Consider the following 21,179-nt stretch of genomic DNA (forward strand, 5'->3'; position numbering starts at 1 on the left):
TTCTTTTGCTGGTTCTTTATTCAGAAGAGAAGATGGAGGGGAGACAATCTTAATAAAGATGATGATTAAGAATGGTGGCGCTGTTTGGAAAGAATTATGTCCTCCAAGTTCTTATGTATGAAGCCCTAACCCCTGGTACCTCAGAATGTGACTATTTAGAAGTGGGACTTTAAGGTGATAATTACATTAAAAGTAAGCTGTTAGGATGGGCCTTCATTCAATCTGAGTGGCATTCTTGTAAGAAGAGGAGATTGGGAGAGAAGAGCCCTGCATGCACGGAGGAGAGACCTTGCAAGAACACAGACAGAAGGCTGCCATCTTTGAACCAAGGAGTGAGACCTCAAGAAAACAGACTGGTAACACCTGAATCTTGGACTTCTAGCCTCCAGAACTGTGAGAACATAAATTTTTGTTGTTTAAAAAACAAACAAACAAAACAAACAAACAAAAAAAAAACAAAGAATGATGGTATTAGCAGCAACTAACTTACTGAGTCTTTACCATGAGCTAGGCATGTGTTCGCATACATTTGTTCGGTACATTTGTTCCTCATAAAAACCTTACAGTAGCTACAATTATGATGCACATTTTACATATGTGAAAACTGAGACTTAGAAAGGTTAAGTAATTTGTCTAAAGTTACAGGTAAGACTAGCAAAGGGAAGTTACAGAATTCCAACCCAGATCTAATTCTAGACTCCACAGTTTAATGCACTTCCTATACCCAGTGGCAGTTAAAGCTGTCACTCTTAATCTAGTGGAAAGAAGAAGCACTCTGAAAGTAATTCACAATCAACACTGCGCTATTTCCTTGACCTCACCAAAATAACCAGACTGAGGTTACATACCTACATCATTTACAATTAATTTGACTGAGATCCTAGAGGTGCCACTTCTCTCTGGAAAATCTTGTGGTTCCCACTCAGTTATTCTCTCTGCTATTCTCTGCTATTCTCTCTTCTGGAACACTCTCTCCAGCCCTCTGATCCTGACTAAATTAAAACTTATCCTTCAGGGTGACTAAGAAAAGTTACAGATGTGTAATATAAACTCTAAATCAACCACAAAAATTTTAAAACAAAAAGGGAAAGCTAATAAGCCAAAGAAGAGACAATGAAGTGATTAAAAAACTTAATCCAAAAAAGTTTAAAAAACAAGAGAGAGAGCAAATGGAAAAGAACAGATGAGACAAAGAGAAAAATAAATCTCAAGATGGCAAATTTAAACCCAACCATAACAATAATCATGTTAAATGTAAATGGTCTAAACAGCAAGTGAAAATGCAAAGATTATGTGAATAAATTCATTAACTCAGATGAAATGGATAAATTCCTTGAAAGACACAAACTCCCAAAGATTAATCAATAACAAACAAATAAATTCACCATATTAACAGACTAAAAAAGAAAAACCACATAAACATCTCAATAGCTTCAAAGAAACGTCTGGCAATATCCACATCCATTTCTGATAAAAACTCTCAAAAATCTAAGACTAGAAGGAAAGTTGCTCAAGCTGGTAAAGGGCAGCTTTGAAAACACTATAGCTTATATCATAGCTAATTCTGAAAAGCTGAATGTCTTTCCTCTAAGATCAAAAATTAGGTAAGACTCTTGGTACTTATCACTCCTATTCAACAATATACTGGAGGTTATAGCTAGAGAGAAATACAGCAAGAGAAAGTAATAAAAGATATCCAAATTAAAAAGGAAGAAGTAAAACTGTCTATACTCCCAATTGGTATAATGTAGAAAATACAATAGAATCTACAAAAACATTACTAATACAAATGAGTTTAACAAGGTTATACAACACATATACAAAAATCAACTCTGCCATGTAACTGTATTTATTAAAAACATGTATTAGGTTAAAAGATATTTTAAAAGCATAAACTAAGACGCTTATAAAAATTTAAAGCATTTAAAATAAGCAAGCAAAATGAAATGGTAAAGTAGGCACATTTATATGTATGGCACTGGAATATTTTGGTGTTCATACTTGAAATGTGTTTTACAAGTTTCATTTGCTCCACTTATCTGTGAAGAAAAAATCTTCTGGTCCTCAATTCTTATAGAGTAAATGGATTATCAATTAAGAAAAGTGCCATATGTCAGAGACATAACTGGTGGCAACTAGAGTTTTGAACTACTGCTGTGCAAAAAGAGAGTCACCTGTTTTTCATGGAAGTCTGGTTCCCCAGCAAGAGGATTCAGATACACCTGCAGTAACAGCTTGAATCAGAGAAAAAAAAAATCTGGGACTATAGACAGATGGGTATATGAACATTTTAAACTACTCGAATGGCCTAGGGCAATGCTTTTAATTTAAAATTAAAATTAGAATTTTAAAGATAAATTTGTCTACATCTTGTTATAAAGGTAGGTGTAAAGCATAGTTTGAGTCAACTCGGTGAAATTCCATCTAAATGATTATATTAAAAATTCTAAGAAAGGAAGAAGACACACATACCTATGAACTCTCTCATACACATAATTTAAAGAGAGTCTTTTTAGGCCAGTGGTTCCCAAGCTTTGATGTATGTTATGATCACCTCAAGAGCTTTAAAATCCTGATGCCCAGGTCATAATACAGAAAAATCAAATCAGGATGAGGTGAGTGAGGAAACAGGCGTCAGTACCTTTTATAGATCCCAAATGATTCTAATGTTCAATAAAGTTTGAGAACCATTATTTTAAGGCAAAGTTTGACAATGCCTCCATTATCAAATTAATAACTTAATTTGGAGCCATTACAGGGTATTTTAAGTCTCTAACTGCCTAGACTGACTGAATTATCATAGGATGCTTCTTGGAGGAACAATCTGTGAAATGCCATCTTTGCATAGGGATAGAAAGACAGCAGTTGAAGTGCTGGAGACACTAAAAATACATGATTTAAAGAAAAAAAGGGAGAGGCGTGCTATTCAATTTCTGAACTCCTTAAAAAAGGCTACTCATGAACACTGAGTCACTTCTACTAGCCAAGAACAACTGTCTCTGACACTGACATTACAGCCCAAAGAGAAAAAGCATTCTCTGAGATTAATCTTTATTCTACAATGTACATTCTATATCCCAAGAAAGAACACTTGGGATATTTCCATTTTGACATACCACAATCTACCCTCCATCTATAATCCTTACCTTAATAGCAATAGAGAAGCCAAAAAAATATCTGGAGCCTCAAATAAATTAAGGGTGTGGTTCCAGACTTCCATGATGGAAAAGGTATACAGTCCACCCAGATTCGTGGGACAACAAAGATCTCTCAAAGGGTCACAATACAACAGATGGAATATGGTTGACAACAGACCATTTATAACCTCTGCTTCTTGAATCACTTGTTGGCATGCCTGTGCCCAAACTTCTCTTTTTTCTTGCTTTGATGGAGATGTATTAATAGACATGGATGGGACATTTGGGGGTTAATGATTACAATGGACCCATACACCTGCTGTTAGAACACCAAAGCAGAGGTTAGTGACTCGACTTACTTTATGGCACATGTAGGATCCACCTTTCTTCACCCGGTCTTTCCCAGAAGGGGGCCCTTTCTGTGGATGAAAAGAAGAGAACTCATTAGTTCAGATAGTACAACTGCCCTTCCAAGGTCAGAGAGAGAGAGAGTATGTGTTAATCACTCAATCTTGTATGACTTTTTGCAACACCACGGACTATAGTCTACCAGGGTCCTCTGTCCATGGGAATCCTCCAGGCAAGAATATTGGAGTGGGTAGCCATTCCCTTCTCCATCCACAGAGCATTTATTTTAATCCAGCCAGCTCTCTCATAGTTGCCTAAATGGGGCACATGCTTTTCTGTCCCTGAGTCTTGCATCTGCACCCAAGCACCTTCTCTAATGCCTTCCAAATCCTATAGTCTCTGAGGTCCAGCTCAAGTTCCCACTCTTCAGTGAACTCTGTGACTATCTTAAGCAACCCAAACCCCTACAGGGTTTTCTTCCTAGATGACTAATAGGCTGCCTGGCAACATCTCTTCCATCAGCTTCTCATGCTGACAGGCAAATTTATCCTGCATTATAACTGGCCTGCAGACCTAGACTGGCAAGCCTTTTTGAGTTATGTTTTTAAAATCCTACTATGCAACACCTTATACACCCTTTCCTAGCTGAATAAATAGATATAATTTTTCTCTCCAAAAAATTTTAGGTCAGGTTTACTGAGGTATAATTTATATAAATTTATACTTCTACAACATTTAAATGCACACTTATAATGAGTTTTGAGTTTTCAAACCCAGGTCTCCTGCATTGTAGACAGACATTTTACCGTCTGAGCCACCAGGGAAGTCCTATAATCATATAACCACCATCACAATCAAGACAAAGAATGTAGTTTATCTTTTTCAAAAACATTTATATAGTGCTTATTATGAACTACTGCCTGGAAAATCCCATGGACAGAGGAGCCTGGTAGGCTACAGTCTATGGGGTCACAAAGAGTCGGACACGACTGAGCGACTTCACTTTCACTTTCATTTTATTATGAACCAAGTAGGGCTCGAAGTATTTTGCAAGTATTAACTCACATGATTTCCATAACAACTTCTGAGATTAAGCAAATGTCAGAATGAGGATTCACCCTGAGACAGCCTGGTTCCAGAGCTTAGAGACCAAGAGTATAGGAAACTGAACGGGGGCTTCCACTATAATGAGAACTGAAGCCAGAAAGAGCAAGCCAAGATGTAAGACTATTTCTTCTAAGGAGGGCTTAGGAAAAACTGCAATAGAAATGAATGCTGTAAAGTTTTAGTTGCCAGGGTCAAAAGCCTCATGATTACGTTAGCCATGCAAAGAGTATCTGAGAGCTACCAGTAAACTCCTACAAACCAGAACCACATCTGGGAAGTCTGAGAGGGATAAGAGTTTTTTGCTTTTCCTTTGTTACACAAAAACAACTAATGATACAGATGTGGAAAATTCTGAAAGCAATGGGAATACCAGACCACCTGACCTGCCTCTTGAGAAACCAGTATGCAGGTCAGGAAGCAACAGTTAGAACAACAGACATGGAACAACAGACTGGTTCCAAATAGGAAAAGGAATACATCAAGGCTGTATATTGTCACCCTGCTTATTTAACTCATATGCAGAGTACATCATGAGAAATGCTGGGCTGGAAGAAGCACAAGCTAGAATCAAGATTGCCGGGAGAAATACCAATAACCTCAGATATGCAGATGACACCACCCTTATGGCAGAAAGTGAAGAGGAACTGAAAAGCCTCTTGATGAAAGTGAAAGAGGAGAGTGGAAAAGTTGGCTTAAAGCTCAACATTCAGAAAACGAGGATCATGGCATCTAGTCCCATCACTTGATGGGAAATAGATGGGGAAACAGTGGAAACAGTGACAGACTTTATTTTGGAGGGCTCTAAAATCACTGCAAATGGTGATTGCAGCCATGAAATTAAAAGACGCTTACACCTTGGAAGGAAAGTTATGACCAACCTAGATAGCATATTGAAAAGCAGAGACATTACTTGGCCAACAAAGGTCCATCTAGTCAAGGCTATGGTTTTTCCAGTGGTCATGTATGCATGTAAGAGTTGGACTGTGAAGAAAGCTGAGCACCAAAGAATTGATGCTTTTGAACTGTGGTGTTGGAGAAGACTCTTGAGAGTCCCTTGGACTTCAAGGAGGTCCAACCAGTCCATCCTAAAGGAGATCAGTCCTGGGTGTTCATTGGAAGGACTGATGTTAAAGCTGAAACTTCAGTACTTTGGCCACCTCATGCAAGAGTTGACTCATTGGAAAAGACTCTGATGCTGGGAGGGATTGGGGGCAGGAGGAGAAGGGGATGACAAAGGATGAGATGGCTGGATGGCATCACCGACTCGATGGACCTGAGTCTGGGTGAACTCTGGGAGTTGGTGATGGACAGGGAGGCCTGGCGTGCTGCAATTCATGGGGTCGCAAAGAGTCGGACACAAATGAGTGACTGAACTGAACTGAACAGTGCTTCTTATTTCAGTTTTCTTTTTTCTTTCAAAGTGTGAGTTGCTCAGACGTGTTCAACTCTTTTCATTCTCATGGACTGTAGCCCTCTGCCTATGGGATTCTCTAGGCAAGAGTACAGGAGTGGGTATGCCATTCCCTTCTCCAGGGGATCTTCTCAACCCAGGGATTGAAACCAGGTCTCCTGCATTGCAGGCGGATTCTTTACTGTGTGAGCCAACATGAAATCTGAGTTTTCCTTTTCCTTGTCAAAGGCCCAGATCTAAGTGGCAGAACCTAAAAGAACCATGTTTTCTTCAAGCATAGTTAACACACTGACTGGAAAACAGTATGTTACTGTTTTCCAAGAAAACAACTTGTGAGCAGAACTTCATGTTTTCTTCAAAGCATTTTCATGTACTTAAAAACTGTCAAAGACCAAGCCACTGGCTATCCTTCATTCCACTGCAAGGCCCAAGTTATTTCCATACCCTTAACTGCTTTATGTTACACTGTTAAACTTATTGATTACAAATGGGCAAGCTATAAATGAGAAGAACTACATCTGAAAATAATGACTTCATACCACAGCATCCTTTCCAGGACTATCTGGAATCTGACAGCCATTACAACAGAATCTGCTTGGTGCGTTTATTATTGTATAAAAGTAGCATAATCACCCAGAATTCACCAAAGCAGAGATGAAAGCATTTATAACTGTGCTGTTATCCCACAGAATGGCCACTCTCTCCTACATTAAATTTCTTGCTTGGGGATTCTTGCATTGCACTGCTTCAGGTGGTTCTCTGCATGCTGGGTTATGATGTACCAAATGGCAGTCTAAATTCTGATTAAAGTTGCTCACAGTATATGCTGGCGTGCAAGATTCAATTCTTTTGTCAAGTTAGATCCAAGAACAAGAAGGAGCTGATTTGCTAACAGGAAGGAGCGAGAACAAAATAGTTCCCTCTCATCACCATCTCATATGAACTGAATCTTCAATCAATAAAAATGACATTCAACAAAGTGACACACAAGTCCTAATGAGAGTCACCCCAGGCTGATAAGACCACAGCAGTTAATACAGTCCTCTAGGTAACTGCTCAGCTGATCCTTATAAATAAAACTATTTTTGCCAGAAAACATGATGCAGGATTACAGGATTAGCTACATCTGTTTGAAATGCTTACCACTTTGTAAAACAAACAAAAAAACAGAAAAATTACTAGCAGTGTGTAATGAGTTGAATAGTGCCCCCTCCCTCAAGTTCATGGTCACCCAAAGCCTCAGCATATGACCAAATTTGGAAATAGGGAGCGTGCACATTTGTAAATTTTGTGTTAGTTAAGGTGAGGTCATATTGGATTATGGTGAGCTCTAAATCCAGCGACTGGTGTTCTTGTAACAGGAGGAAAGGACGCAGAGAAGGTCATGTGAAGATGGAGGCAGAGACTGGGCTGATGTAGCTACAAGCCAAAGAATGCCAAGGGCTCTGGGGAACTGCCAGAAGCTAGGAAGAGACAAGGGAGGATTCCAGAGACTGAAGGGAATATGGCCCTGTCAGGACCTTGGTCTCAGACTTCTAGCTGCCAAAATTGTGAGAGAATAAACTTTTGTTTTTGCAAGCCACCAAGTTTGTGGTAATCTGTTATAGCAGCCCTAGGAAACTAATATAAGGGGGAAATGCCTCCATTTCTTTTTGCTGAAGGATCAATAAATCAAAATTAACATCATCTCTCACAGTAAAGTCTGTTGTTGTTCAGTCGCCAAGTAGTGTCTGATTCTTTCTCAACCCCTGGACTCTCAACCCCTGTAGCCCGCCAGGCTCCTCTGTCCATGGAATTCTCCAGGAAAGAATACTGGAGTGGGCTGTCATTTCCTTCTCCAAGGAATTGTCCCAGACCAGGGATCGAACCTGGGTCTCCTGCACTGAAGGTGGATTTCTTACCACTGAGTCACCAGGGAAGTAGGTTAAAACAACTTAAAGGAGCTACAGACTGTAGTGTCTGAATACCTCACCTTTCTGCCTATATACCTGGTAAGAAGAGAGGCTGCTGTGCCCAAATGACCTCGATCACCAGTATTCAAGAATCAAAGTAAAAATACACACTGAACACAGAGATTTTGCTCAGAAACAGATAAGAATCCATGTGAAAGCTGATGATGGTGTTGAGTTCTTCTATATCTTTGCTGATTTTTCTATCTAGTTATACTACCAATCGCTGAAAAACAAGCATTATCATCTAGACTTAAAACTGCAGGTTAGCCTATTCTTCCTTTCAATTTTATCAGTTCTTGCTTCATAGGTTTCAGGTCTTTTCTGGGGCATGCATATTTAGCATTATTACATCCTCTTGGTAGATTGATCGTTTTATCATTAAACAATGCCCTTCCCTGACTCTGGTAATTTTGCTTTGAAGTCTACTCTATACAACATTAAAACAGCTATTCCTGCTGTTTTCTGATTAATGTTTACATAAAACATCTTTTCGCATCATTTTGTTTTCAATCTATTATATCATTGTTTGAAGTGAGTTTTTTGTAGAACTGTATCTAGTTAGGTTATGTTTTTTAATCCACATTGCCAATGTGCCTTTTAATATTTAGACCATTGTGCTTTCAATGAAATTCCTGATATTTTAGGACTTAAGACAGCCATTTTGTTGTTGCTTTTGTCTGTTCTCTACTTTTTGTTTTCTTTTTTCTGCATTCCTGTGGCAGAAAGATTTCTCTAAAGAAATTCATTTTTATTCATTTACAATGCTTAATTACAGTTTGACATATATATTTAATATATGTATATTCATTAAACATATAACTTAAATATATATTATATAGTACATATTACAAGTATTAAATATATATAATGCTTAATTTATACATATATAAAACTGATAAGATATAAAATATTAGTCTACTGGTATTATTTTACCAATTCCAGTGAAGTACAGAAAATTTACCTCCCTTTATATCTCTTTAGCTTCCCCTGTTTATAACTACATTAAATAATTCTTCCAAACATATTTAGAAACACATCAACATCATAATTTCTGCTTCAACTATCAAACAAAACTTGGAAATCTTGAGAGGACAGCCTACTATATGTACCCATATTTTTCCTACTATGTTCTTTCTCCCATCCTGATGTTCAAAGGTTCTTTCTTGAATCATTTCCTTTCTGTTTAGGGAACTTCCTTTAGACATTCATTTAGGATAGGTCTGCTGATGACAGATTCTGTAGTTTTCCTTCATTTGAAAATGTCTTGATTTTCTCTTATTCCTAAAAGACATTTCATTAGATAAAGGATTCTGGGTTGGCAGTTTTCAGTTCCAGAAAAACATCTATTTCTGCTTTATTGACTATGCCAAAGCCTTTGACTGTGTGCATCACAGTAAACTGTGGAAAATTCTGAAAGAGATGGGAATAGCAGACCACCTGACCTGCCTCTTGAGAAACCTATATGCAGGTCAGGAAGCAACAGTTAGAACTGGACATGGAACAACAGACTGGTTCCAAATAGGAAAAGGAATACGTCAAGGCTGTATATTGTCACCATGCTTATTTAATTTATATGCAAAATACATCATGAGAAATGCTGGGCTGGAAGAAGCACAAGCTGGAATCAAGATTGCCAGGAGAAATCTCAATAACCTCAGATATGCAGATGACATCACCCTTATGGCAGAAAGTGAAGAGGAACTAAAAAGCCTCTTGATGAAAGTGAAAGAAGAGAGTGAAAAAGTTGGCTTAAAGCTCAACATCCAGAAAATGAAGATTATGGCATCCAGTCCCATCACTTCATGGCAAATAGATGGGGAAACAGTGGAAACAGTGTCAGACTTTATTTTTTGGGGCTCCAAAATCACTGCAGATGGTCACTGCAGCCATGAAATTAAAAGACGCTTACACCTTGGAAGGAAAGTTATGACCAACCTAGATAGCATATTCAAAAGCAGAGACATTACTTTGCCAACAAAGGTCCATCTAGTCAAGGCTATGGTTTTTCCAATGGTCATGTATGGATGTGAGAGTTGGACTGTGAAGAAAGCTGAGCGCCGAAGAATTGATGCTTTTGAACTGTGGTGTTGGCGAAGACTCTTGAGAGTCCCTTGGACTGCAAGGAGGTCCAACCAGTCCATTCTAAAGGAGATCAGCCCTGAGTGTTCTTTGGAAGGAATGATGCTAAAGCTGCAACTCCAGTACTTTGGCCACCTCATGCGAAGAGTTGACTCATTGGAAAACACTCTGATGCTGGGAGGGATTGGGGGCAGGAGGAAAAGGCAACAACAGAGGATTAGATGGCTGGATGGCATCACCAACTCGATGGATGTGAGTCTGAGTGAACTCTGGGAGTTGGTTATGGACAGGGAGGCCTGGCATGCTGCAATTCATGGGGTTGCAAAGAGTCAGACACGACTGAGCAACTGAAGTGAACTGAACTGAACTGAATACATAAAAAATATCATGTCCATAAGGAATATGGGGGCTTTCCTGGTGGCTCTGGGGTAAAGAATCTGCCTGCAGTGCAGGAGACCCGAGTTTGATTCCTGGGTCATGAAGATCCCCTGGAGCAGGGCGTGGCAACCCACTCCAGTATTCCTGCCCGGAGAATCCCATGGACAGAGAAGACTGGTGGGCTGCAGTCCATTGCATCGCAAAGAGTCAGACACAATGAAGCAACTTAGCATAAGGAATACAGGGGGAAAGTATTGCGTCACTTCTTCTGCCCTTTATTAGGATTTCTAACGAGAAACCCATACAGTGTCATTCACACTGGCTTATCCCCTACAGGTTAAGTGTTGATTTTCTTTGGCTTTTTTAAGATTTTCTGTCTCTGGTTTTCAGACATTTAATTATGGTATGTCTTGGTATGGATTTCTTCAGGATGATCCTATTTAATGTTTACTTAGCCTCTTGACTACAGATTTAAGTCTCCTCCCAAATTTGTGAAGTTTTCAGCCATTATTTCTTTGGGTAACCTTTCACCCCATGCTCTTTCCCCTATCCTCTGGGACTCCCAAGACAAAATTTTAGATGATCTTTTTTAACAATCACAAAGTTCCCTGAGACACCATTTATTCATTTTGTATTTTCTCTCCAATATTTATATTGAATAATTTGTTTTTGTTTCCAGTTCACTGATTTCTTTTCCCCTCAGTCCCTTTCATTCTGCTGCTGAACCCATTCACAAAGCTTCTATTTTGGTTATTCTGTTTTTCAGTTCTAAAATTTGCTTTTAGTTCCCATTTATATTTTCTATTTCCTTTCTGAAGTTTCTATTCTCTTTTTTCATTTGTTTCAAACATGTTAGTATCTATTGACTGTCTTTCTTTCATCTAGTTTGGTATCTCCCCTGTTCTTGGTATGACAATTCATTATTCAGTTGAAACCTGGCTAATGTTTATATGTTACATGACTCTGACTCTTTTTTTCAAAATTATTGTACTACTGAGTTTCATTTTACTGTTTTAAGTTATTTATTTTTTTGTGTTTGGCTGTGCTGGGTCTTCACTGCTTTGTATGGGCTTCCACTCATTGCGGTGGCTTCTCCTGTTGTGGAGCACTGGGCTCTAGGCGCACAGGTTTCAGCAGTTGTGGCTTGCATGCTCTAGAGTGTGGGCTCAGTGGCTGTGGCACACAGGTTTAGTTGCTTTGTGGCATGTGGGATTCTCCTGGACCAGAGATCAAATACACGTCCCTTGCACTGGCAAGAAGATTCTTATCCAATGTGTCACCAGGAAGTCCCTCTGGCTCTTACTCAAACATTCTGTTTCAGTTGGCTTTCTTTGGCACCACGCTGACAGGAAAAGGGAGAGAGCCATCTCATTACTGCCAGGTGTAAGCAGAAGTCCGGGCTCCCCACTCAGTCTCCACTATCACCTCAGAAGGGACACTCTTCACTTACTGCTGGAGGAGGTGAGAGTTTGCTCCCCATACAACATCCACTTGCAGCATGGGGAGGGTCGGTCTCATTACTGCCAGCCAAGGATGAAAGGCCTGGCACTACCTGGCCTTCTCTGACACCATCCTGACAGGTAGGTTATGGCACCTCAACCAGCCTGATGAGGGTGCATGTGGTCCCTCTTGGCCTGTGCAGGTACAGAAGAACAGTTGTTTTTCTATGGTGCCACATGGAGTAGGGTGGTTTAGTAAGTCTTTAACTAGAAGTCTACTGTGTTTTTAGACTTTCCTACTTGCTCCTTTGGCTGGAGAGAGTAGGCTTTTCTCGAGACTTGGTTTACACCTCTTGGCATCTGGAGGTTGGTGGTTTCTTCAGCTCCAAGTCTTGGATATATGGGGCAAAAAGAAAAATCTATGGAATTCACCACCATGTCATTCCTAGGGTCCAAGGTCTGCAGTTACTCTGCCATCTTTACACCTTTCAGGGACTTTTTATGCTCCTTTTCTAGATAGGGTCCAGAGTTTTAATCATATTTAGTAGGAAGAACAGGAAATCTATGTCTACTCCGTTTTCCTAGAACCTAAGTCAGACTTCCTTCACATTCATTTTTTAAAGGATAGTTTTGCTAGATATAGAAGTCTTAAGTTTGTTTCTTTTTCCCTAGCCTCTTGACTATATCACTCTACCATTTTCTGAATTCTATGGTTTCTGATGAGAAAACAGTCACTAATCACACTATTGTTGGCCTGTATGTGATAAGGTACTTCTATCTTGCTGTTTTCAATATTTTGTCTTTCAGCACTGTGACTATGACATGTCTAGGTATATTTCTCATTTATGTTTATCCTGGTTGAAATTCACACTAAAGTTCTTGGATCTGTAGATAATTTTCATCAAGTTTGGTATTTAGGTAATTTGGCAAAAATGGTTTATCCCTTTCTTGCTCCCATCTCCACCTGAGACTCCTATTATACATGTGTTAAAATCATGTTCAAATGTTTGATACCGTCACACAGGCCTCTGATGATCAGTCCCAATTTTTTTTTCCCTCTCTGTTGTTTGGTTTAGAAGTTTTCTTTTGACTTACCTTCAAGGTCACTGATTGAGGCATCCTACCATTTCTAATCTGCTACATGTTAACTCTTCATTTCAGTTATTATATTTTCAATTCTAGAAATTTCACATGGTTCTTCTTTTATCTTTTCTATTTGTCTGTTGTGAGTCTCTGTTTATTGATTCACATAGTATTTTCTACCAATTCTTGAATATATTTTCTCTTAGTCCTTTAAATATAATAGCTGCTTTTAAGCCTTTGTTAAATCCAATATCTGTGCTTACTCAGTTTCTACTTAATCTTTTTCCCTGGTATTGATCAGTTTCCTGTTTGCATATTTATTGCTTTTTAGGTGAAAACTAAACATTTCGATTACTTAATACACATACACATACACATATGTAGTGAAAATATTATTTGACTTTGCACTACTCTCTGTTCCCCTTTCCTGGTACAAATGACATCACAAACACCCAAGGAGAAAACTGAAATTCACTATCTTCAATTTGACAATGACAGCTGGCCTGTATTTAATAACATTTGTGAGAAGACCTAGCAATTTGGTGAATATCTTAAACACTAAATACTGTTTTCATCTGCAGATTTGATACTGCCTCAGATCAACCAATGATAATAATATCTTTGAAAAAGCAATGGACACCCAGTAAAGGATGAAATTAAGACAAAGTCAGGCCTATTTCTCAAAGTCTTCCTCCATTTCACTACATTCTACCCATCTGCTCAAGCAAGAATCATGAGGAGTAATTCTTGATTCCTCCCTCTCCCCCAACCCCACATCCAGCTGGTCTGAGCTCTTCCTCCAAAGCTGATCTCAAATGGATGGCAGCTATCATCTCCATAGTAACCACCCTGCTCCAAACCACCTGCTCCATGTTCCACCTGGACTATTACAACTGTCTCCTAAGAGGTCTTGCAACTTCCAAAATGGTACCCAATAGGAGCACAATGATATCTGTTAAATAAATAGAAACTATGCCACTGTGAGAGAAGCTAGACAAAAAAAAATAGGTACACACTGTACATTCATCTAGAACTCTAAAACATACAAAATACAAATTAATCTACTATGACAGAAAGCAGATCAGCAATTGCTCAAGTATTAGAGGCAGAAAGGGCAAAGTGGAGCCATTACCAAGGGCGTAAGAAAATTTTGGGGTGATGGTTGTGTTCACTACCTATACTATGGTGGTTTCATGGATACATGTGTATATATATTTATTTTTTGATCAGTATATACAGTTATACTCAGGTGGTACAGCAGTAAAGAATCCACCTGCCAATACAGGAGCTACAAGAGACAAAGGTTCGATCCTTGGGTCAAAAAGATCCCCTGGAGAAGGATATGGCAACCCACTCCAGTATACATGCTGGGAAAATTCCATGCACAGAAGGGCCTGGCAGGCTATAGTTCATGGGACTGCAAAGAGTCAGACATGACTGTGCATGGCACACACACATATAATTATTTATATATATAAACTGGTCAAACTGTACACTTTAAAAATGTACAATTTATGCAAATTATATCACATTAAAGCTATTTTAATGAAAATAAACAAATTTTTAAATGATGGTATTTTAAATAAACTATGAGATATGAAATTGATTTCAAATAATCCAGGGGAGAAGGAGAGCAGGCATGAGTGGACAGAAATACAGATGAAATTAAATTAGCCATGAGCTGATAATTATTAAGTCTGGGTATGAAGGACATGGGGATTTAATATACCACTCTCTCAGCTTCTGCATGTTTGAAATTTTCTATAATAAGAACAATTTTTAAGTTAAATGACAGAAAACATACACCAGAATAAGCTAAAAGAAGAAAAACTTTCAGAGCTCCCAAATGTTAGGAGTCCAAAGTTTCCTCAGAAGTTTATTTATAGGGGGTTTGGAGTTTAAAAGGACAGGTTTCATTCTCCACCTTCTGATCCTGAGAAGCATGCATCGTGCCTTGAAAGCTAAGTCATCCTCGCCCTGACTGGCTAAAAGCTGTGCTCTCTGCACACCTGACTTCTCATCAAGCCTTTAAGCTATCTTATCATCCAGGTTTCCATAGGCTTAATTTTGGCATTCTTAAGTTCAGGATTAAAGAAAAATGATCTTATTGCCGATTTGAAGCACTTCATGCATGTTAAAACAACATCCTTGTTAAATCACCCAGTACTAAGCAATAGGCAGCTCAGAAACACACCAACAGGAGCAGTTTTTTTAACCTTTTTCTTCTAGCATCTGCTTGTGTGTCTCCTAAAAGGAATTTCTTTCCAATCACCTCAACTATTTTTCAAGAAACGAACTCTGGGACTTCCCTAGTGGTCCAGCAGGTAAGAATAGCCTTGCAATGCAGGGGACGTGGGTTCCATCCCTGGTTGGGGGACTAAGATCTCACAAGCTGCAGGACAGCTAAGCCCACGTGCAGCAACTAGAGTGCCTGTGTGCAGCAACTAAAGAGCCTGCAGGATGCAAGGAAGATCCCACAGGCTTCAACTAAGACCTGATGCAGTCAAATACACAAATACTTTTTAAAAAGGAACTCTGCCTACATTTGCTTAGAGCATACTACCATAATATCTCTTCACTCATTTGATGCTCAGAAAAGCCTTGGGAAGCAGAAAGTATCATGATCTCCATTTCAGGGATGAAGAACAGTGAAGCTCAGAGAGATGGAATAAATGGACAGATCCAGCTCACACAGGTAGCAAGTGACAAAGCCAGAAGTCGAGGTTCATCCCACCCCTGTGCTTGTTCAGTTTGACTCTTCCAGACTAGCTGCACCTCTGACCAAGGCACATTTGTGAAAAACAAAGTAAAAAAAAAAAAAAAAAAAAAAAAACCCAAAAGTCACTTCAGTTACCTGATGTCAAATGTGACAAGGGATTTTAAGAGTGGGTGGCTGAAACCAGTACTTCAAATAAAACTGTTTCAGTTATGTGTAATTTTATTCAACCCCCAGCACAAGGACCAACATAAGGGACTGCTATTAGCTTTAGATGTTGCATGAGGAGAGGAAAAGGAGGGTGACACCCGGAGAAAGGTCAAAGAAAGGAAACGAGAGATCAGATTGGAAAGAATAGCACACTAAACACACAGTCCAAATTAACAACCCCCGCAGTATTTTCTCTGTAAAACCAGCATGCACTGTATGGTGATTACCCTGTTAGAGAAATGAATGAAAACAGTCATTTCCTCCATGCTACTTGTTTCGCCCACGCCCGGCTAAAAAGGAAGAGAATTCTCAACACGATATTAACTTGCTCAGTGTCCGTGGTCCTCCTCTTCCAAAAAAATATGTCCCTTTCACAGCCCAGGGACTACAGTAACAGTTCTTGCTTTGGGGGATAATACATAAAACTGGTTATTTAAAACACTGATTCCAACTGTAACAGCTAATAATAGCAGCTAATATTTGCTGAGCACATGTTAGAATCAGGTATTGTTTTAATGTTTTGAATTTTTAAAATGATATTCTGATGTAGGTTCTATTATTGGGAGGGCAACTATATAATCAATTGTCCAAATAAGGATACCTTGGGGAATGAATAGGGCATCTATTAACAACTGTGCCAGGCATGAGCACAGGCTAGAGATGTTGGACACCCCATCATCTGGGCCATCTTACAGATGAAGACTCAAAGAACAGAAAGGTTAAATTGCCTGTCCTGTGTAACACAGCTAGTAATGGGAGGAGCCAGGGTTCAAGCCGGGCCATCTGGTTCCAGGCTCCCACTCAGCCACTCAGCCATGTGCCCCTTATGAGCTGATGTGGTATATTTTTAAAGAAATAATTCCACTGTTCCAGTTTGAACAGCATAAGCCCTTCCATATTTCACAAGTTCACTGCAAGAAAATGGCTAGGCCCAAGGGAAACTGAGTTGAGAGTTCATATTTTTAAAAAATAAAGACATTCATCAGCTTCAGGATAGAGCTGAAATAACGCCCCCATTAGATGTGGCTTCTCCAAATGTGCTTCTCTCAGCACAGGGCATCTGCTTTTTTCACTTAAGAATAAATAGACATTTAAAGTAGCAACACTTACCACCTAAACAGACATCCACATACAGAGGATGCCTTCAGCAGTTTCTCTGGCTCAAATCCCCTGGGGTTTGGGGATCTCAATCTCAACCTCATACCATGGAAAAACCTGTTTCATTTCATAGACCTACTTTGTAAGGTCTCATCTTCCCTTGTGTATTACTGGAAAAGTTTTCAAATACCTCCAAGGGAAAAGCATGCCTCAGAAATAAAGTGATAACAAGGAAATCCAACATCCTCCTTTCATTACAGACTAAATGACAAGTGCCATGAGATCTCAGCAAGTCACAATGTCAGGTGCATAGAAAGTGTCTTTATGTAAACACACAACAGCATGTCGATTTGCTTCTTTTTTTCTAATATTTTGTCATTTATTTATTTGTTTGGCTATGCTGGGCCTTAGTTGCAGCATGCGGAATCTTGGTAGTTGGGGCATGTAGGATCTTTTTGTTGTGACATGCAAACTCTTAGCTGTGGCAAGTGGGAGCTAGTTCCCTGACCAGGGATCAAACTCAGGCCCCCTGCATTGGGACTGCAGAGTGTTAGCCACTGGACCAGCAGGCAAGTCCCCTGGTCTTGCTTCCTAAGGCAACATGATATTGGTCTATTTCCCATTATCCCTTTTCTTGAGTCCCTCATGACATCACTGTCCATTGCACTTACAGTTCTTTCTGCCTCTTCCCTCAGCCTTCACACTCCATTTAGTGGCTCTGTCAAATGACAAGCCCCCAGCCAGCCTGAAAGATCACACCCCCCTCCTCCACCTTCCATCACTGTCTCTCCTCCTACCCTATATGTCCCCCTTCGTCCTTGCTGTTGTAGCAAAACACCAATATTTGGTCTTTGTCCCCAGTTCCTGCCTCAGAGCTCCTGAGATCCTTGGAAGAGAAAGACGAGAATCTTTCTTTCGTTGCCTCTTCTGAGTTGTATACTTTAAATTAAGCCCAGCAATCATAAGTAAAGTGTTTTCCTAAGTTTTGTGAGTTGTCCTAGTAAATTACCAAGCCTGAGCAAAGGGATCATCTGAACCGCCAAATTCGCATTCTGCCAGGCAGAAGTGTGGGGAGCCTGGGTACCCCATTTTCAGCTGGTATATGAAGTACTGGAAGACTTGTAGGATTGTGTTCCTAATCTGTGGTGTCTGTGATAACTCCAGGAGTAAGCATCAGAACTGGACTGAATCTCTGGACACCCAGCTCATGTTAGAGATAAATTACATATTTGGTATCAGATAAAACACACACATGTGGTGTCAAAACGGTACAAGAAAAAATGAAATACACTAACACTACTGGTGACAAATTACAAATTGCTTTCCTTCTCCTAATAGGGCAGGCACCTTGACACCACAGACTTTGCTCTATTCCCTGCTTTATCATTTGAGCCTTAAACAGTGGCTAAGACTATAGATGTCGATTTATTTGAACCAGTGGATGTATGCCTTGTGCTTACGTTTCTATATGATTGCTCTTGGTCAAAAAGTAGAGACTCAACAAAAAAGGGGGGAAAGGTTAGAATGAAAAATAAGATGGTAGAGACCCCTGTGATACAATGGGAAATTACATATTTGGTCTTTGTACTGATTCTCCAGAGTGACTTGTGTCTACTGTGTGCTGATAAGATGACTGGTAGCTGGGGAGCCCTAGGTAAATTCTGGATGGGCCCTGGTCAGGCAGAGAGACCTAGGCATGATTATCAAGTTGGAACATTTAGCTCCACCCCTTGATCTCTGCGGGCTTCCCTTGTGTCTCAGCTGGTAAAGAATCCGCCTGCAATGTGGGAGACCTGGGTTCGATCCCTGAGTCAGGAAGATCCCCCAGAGAAGGGAAAGGCTACCCACTCCCATATTCTGGCCTGAAGAATTCCAAGGACTGTATAATCCATGGGGTCACAAAGAGTCAGACATGACTGAGCAACTTTCACTTTCTTTCACAGATCTCCGGGGAGGGTAGGGGTTCTGGTGATTGGACCTAACCACCAATGGCCAAGGGTTTAATCTATTATACCTACGTAACGAGACCTCCATAAAACAACCAAACAATGGGATCTGAAGAGCCTGAGTTGGTGGACACATCTATGTACTGGGAGGGTGGTACACCCTACATTCACAGGGATAGAAGTTCCTGTGTGTAGGACTCTCCTGGACCCCACACTGTGTATCTCTTCATCTGGCTGTTCATTGGTATCCTTTATTATAAACCCGTGATAGTAAGTAAAGGGATCTGGATGGTTCTAGCATATTATCAAATTTGAAAGGAGGACACTGTGGGAACTCCTGACTTAGCAGCCACCTCAGACAGAAGTGCAAGCACCCAGAGCACCCAGTACTCGGACTGGCATCTTAAAGTGGGGGCAGACTTGTGGGACTGAGCCCTTAAACCTTGGAGTCTGTGCTGACTCCAGGTGGTTAGCGTCAGACTGAACTGAACAAAAGATATCCAGATGGTGTCCAGGGAGTTGGCGTGGAAAAAAGTTACACATCTGGTGTCAGAAGTGCTGTGGCATTTTTCACAGAACTAAAATAAATTTCTTTTTAATTTATACAGAAACACAAAGGCTCTGAACAGCCAGAAAAATCTAGAAAAGGAAGAAGGGAGCTGGAGGAATCATGCTCCCTGACTTTAGATTATACTTCAAGGCTACAGTAATCAGAACAGTATGGTGCTGGCACAAAAACAGACATGCAGTTCAATGGAACAAGACAGAGAACCCAGAAGTACAACCACACTTACATAGGCAATTGATCTATGACAAAGGCAAGAATACATTGAACAAAAGACAATCTCTTCAATAAGTGGCGGACAGCTAACATGTAAAACAATGCAAATGATGTGAGTGACAAGGGATTAATTGCCAAAATATACAAATAGTTCATACAGCTCAATATATTTAAAGAAAAAAGAACCCAACCAAAAAGTGGGTAGAAGATCTAAACAGATACTTCTCCAAAGGAGATACATATATAGGGTAAAAGACATATGAAAAGATGTTCAACATCGTTAATTATTAGAGAAATGCAAACCAAAGCTATGATGCAGTAGAATGGCCTCACACCATCCAGAATGGCCATCATCAAAAAGTTTGCAAATAATAAATGCTGGAGAGGGTGTGGAGAAAAATGAACCCTCCGACATTGTTGGTGGAAATGTAAATTGGTGCAGCCACTACAGAGAACAGTGTGGAGGTTCCTTAAAAAACTAAAAATAGAGCCATCTTATGATTCACCAACCCCAATGATCCAACACATACTCGCTGGTATGTATCTAGAGAAAACTATAATTTGAAAAAATACACTCAGGGAATTCTCTGGTGGTCTACTGGTTAGGACTCTGTGCTTTCACTGTTGTGGGTCTGGGTTCAATTCCTGGTGGGGAACTAAGATCCCACAAACTGCGTGGCAAATAAATAAATAAAGCCAAGTTAAAGATTTCAGGATTTACAGAAGACTTTTTTAAAAAGAAAAAAAAAAAATTACACCCCAATGTTCATAACAGCACTATTTCCAACAGTCAAGATATGGAATGAACCTAAAAGCCCATTAACAGATGCATGGATAAAGAAGATGTGATACATACACACGTATTACTCAGCCATAATAAAGAGTTAAATAATGCCATTTGCAGCACAATGAATAGACCTAGACATTATCATACTAAGTGAAGTAAGTCAAACAGAGAAAGACAAATGATATCATTTCTGTGTGGAATCTTAAAAAAAAAAAAGATACAAATGAACTTATATACAAAACAGAAACAGACTCACAGACATAGAAAACAAATTTATGGTTACCAAAGTGGAAAGCAGGAGGAGGAATAAATGAACAGTTTACAATTAACACAGACACACTACTCTATGTAAAACAGAAAATCAATAGGGACCTACTGTATAGCACAGAGAACTAGACTCAATATTTCATAATAATCTATTATATAAGGGGAAAGAATCTGAAAAAGAATATATATATATATATATATATATATATGTAGCTGAATCAGTTTGCTGTACACATGAAACTAACACAATATTGTAAATCAACTATATTTCAATTTTTAAAACAAAAATGAAATACTTGTTAAAAAATTCTGTGGGGCATATATCCAGAAGTAGCATTGTAGGATCACAGGGTTCTATTTTTAACATTCTGAAGAACCACTATGTTGTTTTCCTAAGAAGTTGCATCATTTTTTTTAATAGCAGTCATCCTTGTGGGTAA

General features: G+C 39.4%; 1 protein-coding gene across 2 annotated transcripts in view; it reads right to left on the bottom strand.

Annotated features, from left to right (window-relative positions):
- Positions 1-21,179, bottom strand: part of SUMF1 (sulfatase modifying factor 1) — a 95,110-nt gene that overhangs the window by 11,822 nt on the left and 62,109 nt on the right. For both annotated transcript variants that reach the window (XM_027522785.1, XM_027522786.1), the window contains one exon: positions 3,497-3,556. In XM_027522785.1, the coding sequence (XP_027378586.1) occupies positions 3,497-3,556 (60 nt within the window). The remainder of the gene's footprint in view (positions 1-3,496; positions 3,557-21,179) is intronic.

The sequence above is a fragment of the Bos indicus x Bos taurus genome, chromosome 22, assembly GCF_003369695.1.
Source record: "Bos indicus x Bos taurus breed Angus x Brahman F1 hybrid chromosome 22, Bos_hybrid_MaternalHap_v2.0, whole genome shotgun sequence".
NCBI classification, from domain to species: domain Eukaryota; kingdom Metazoa; phylum Chordata; class Mammalia; order Artiodactyla; family Bovidae; genus Bos; species Bos indicus x Bos taurus.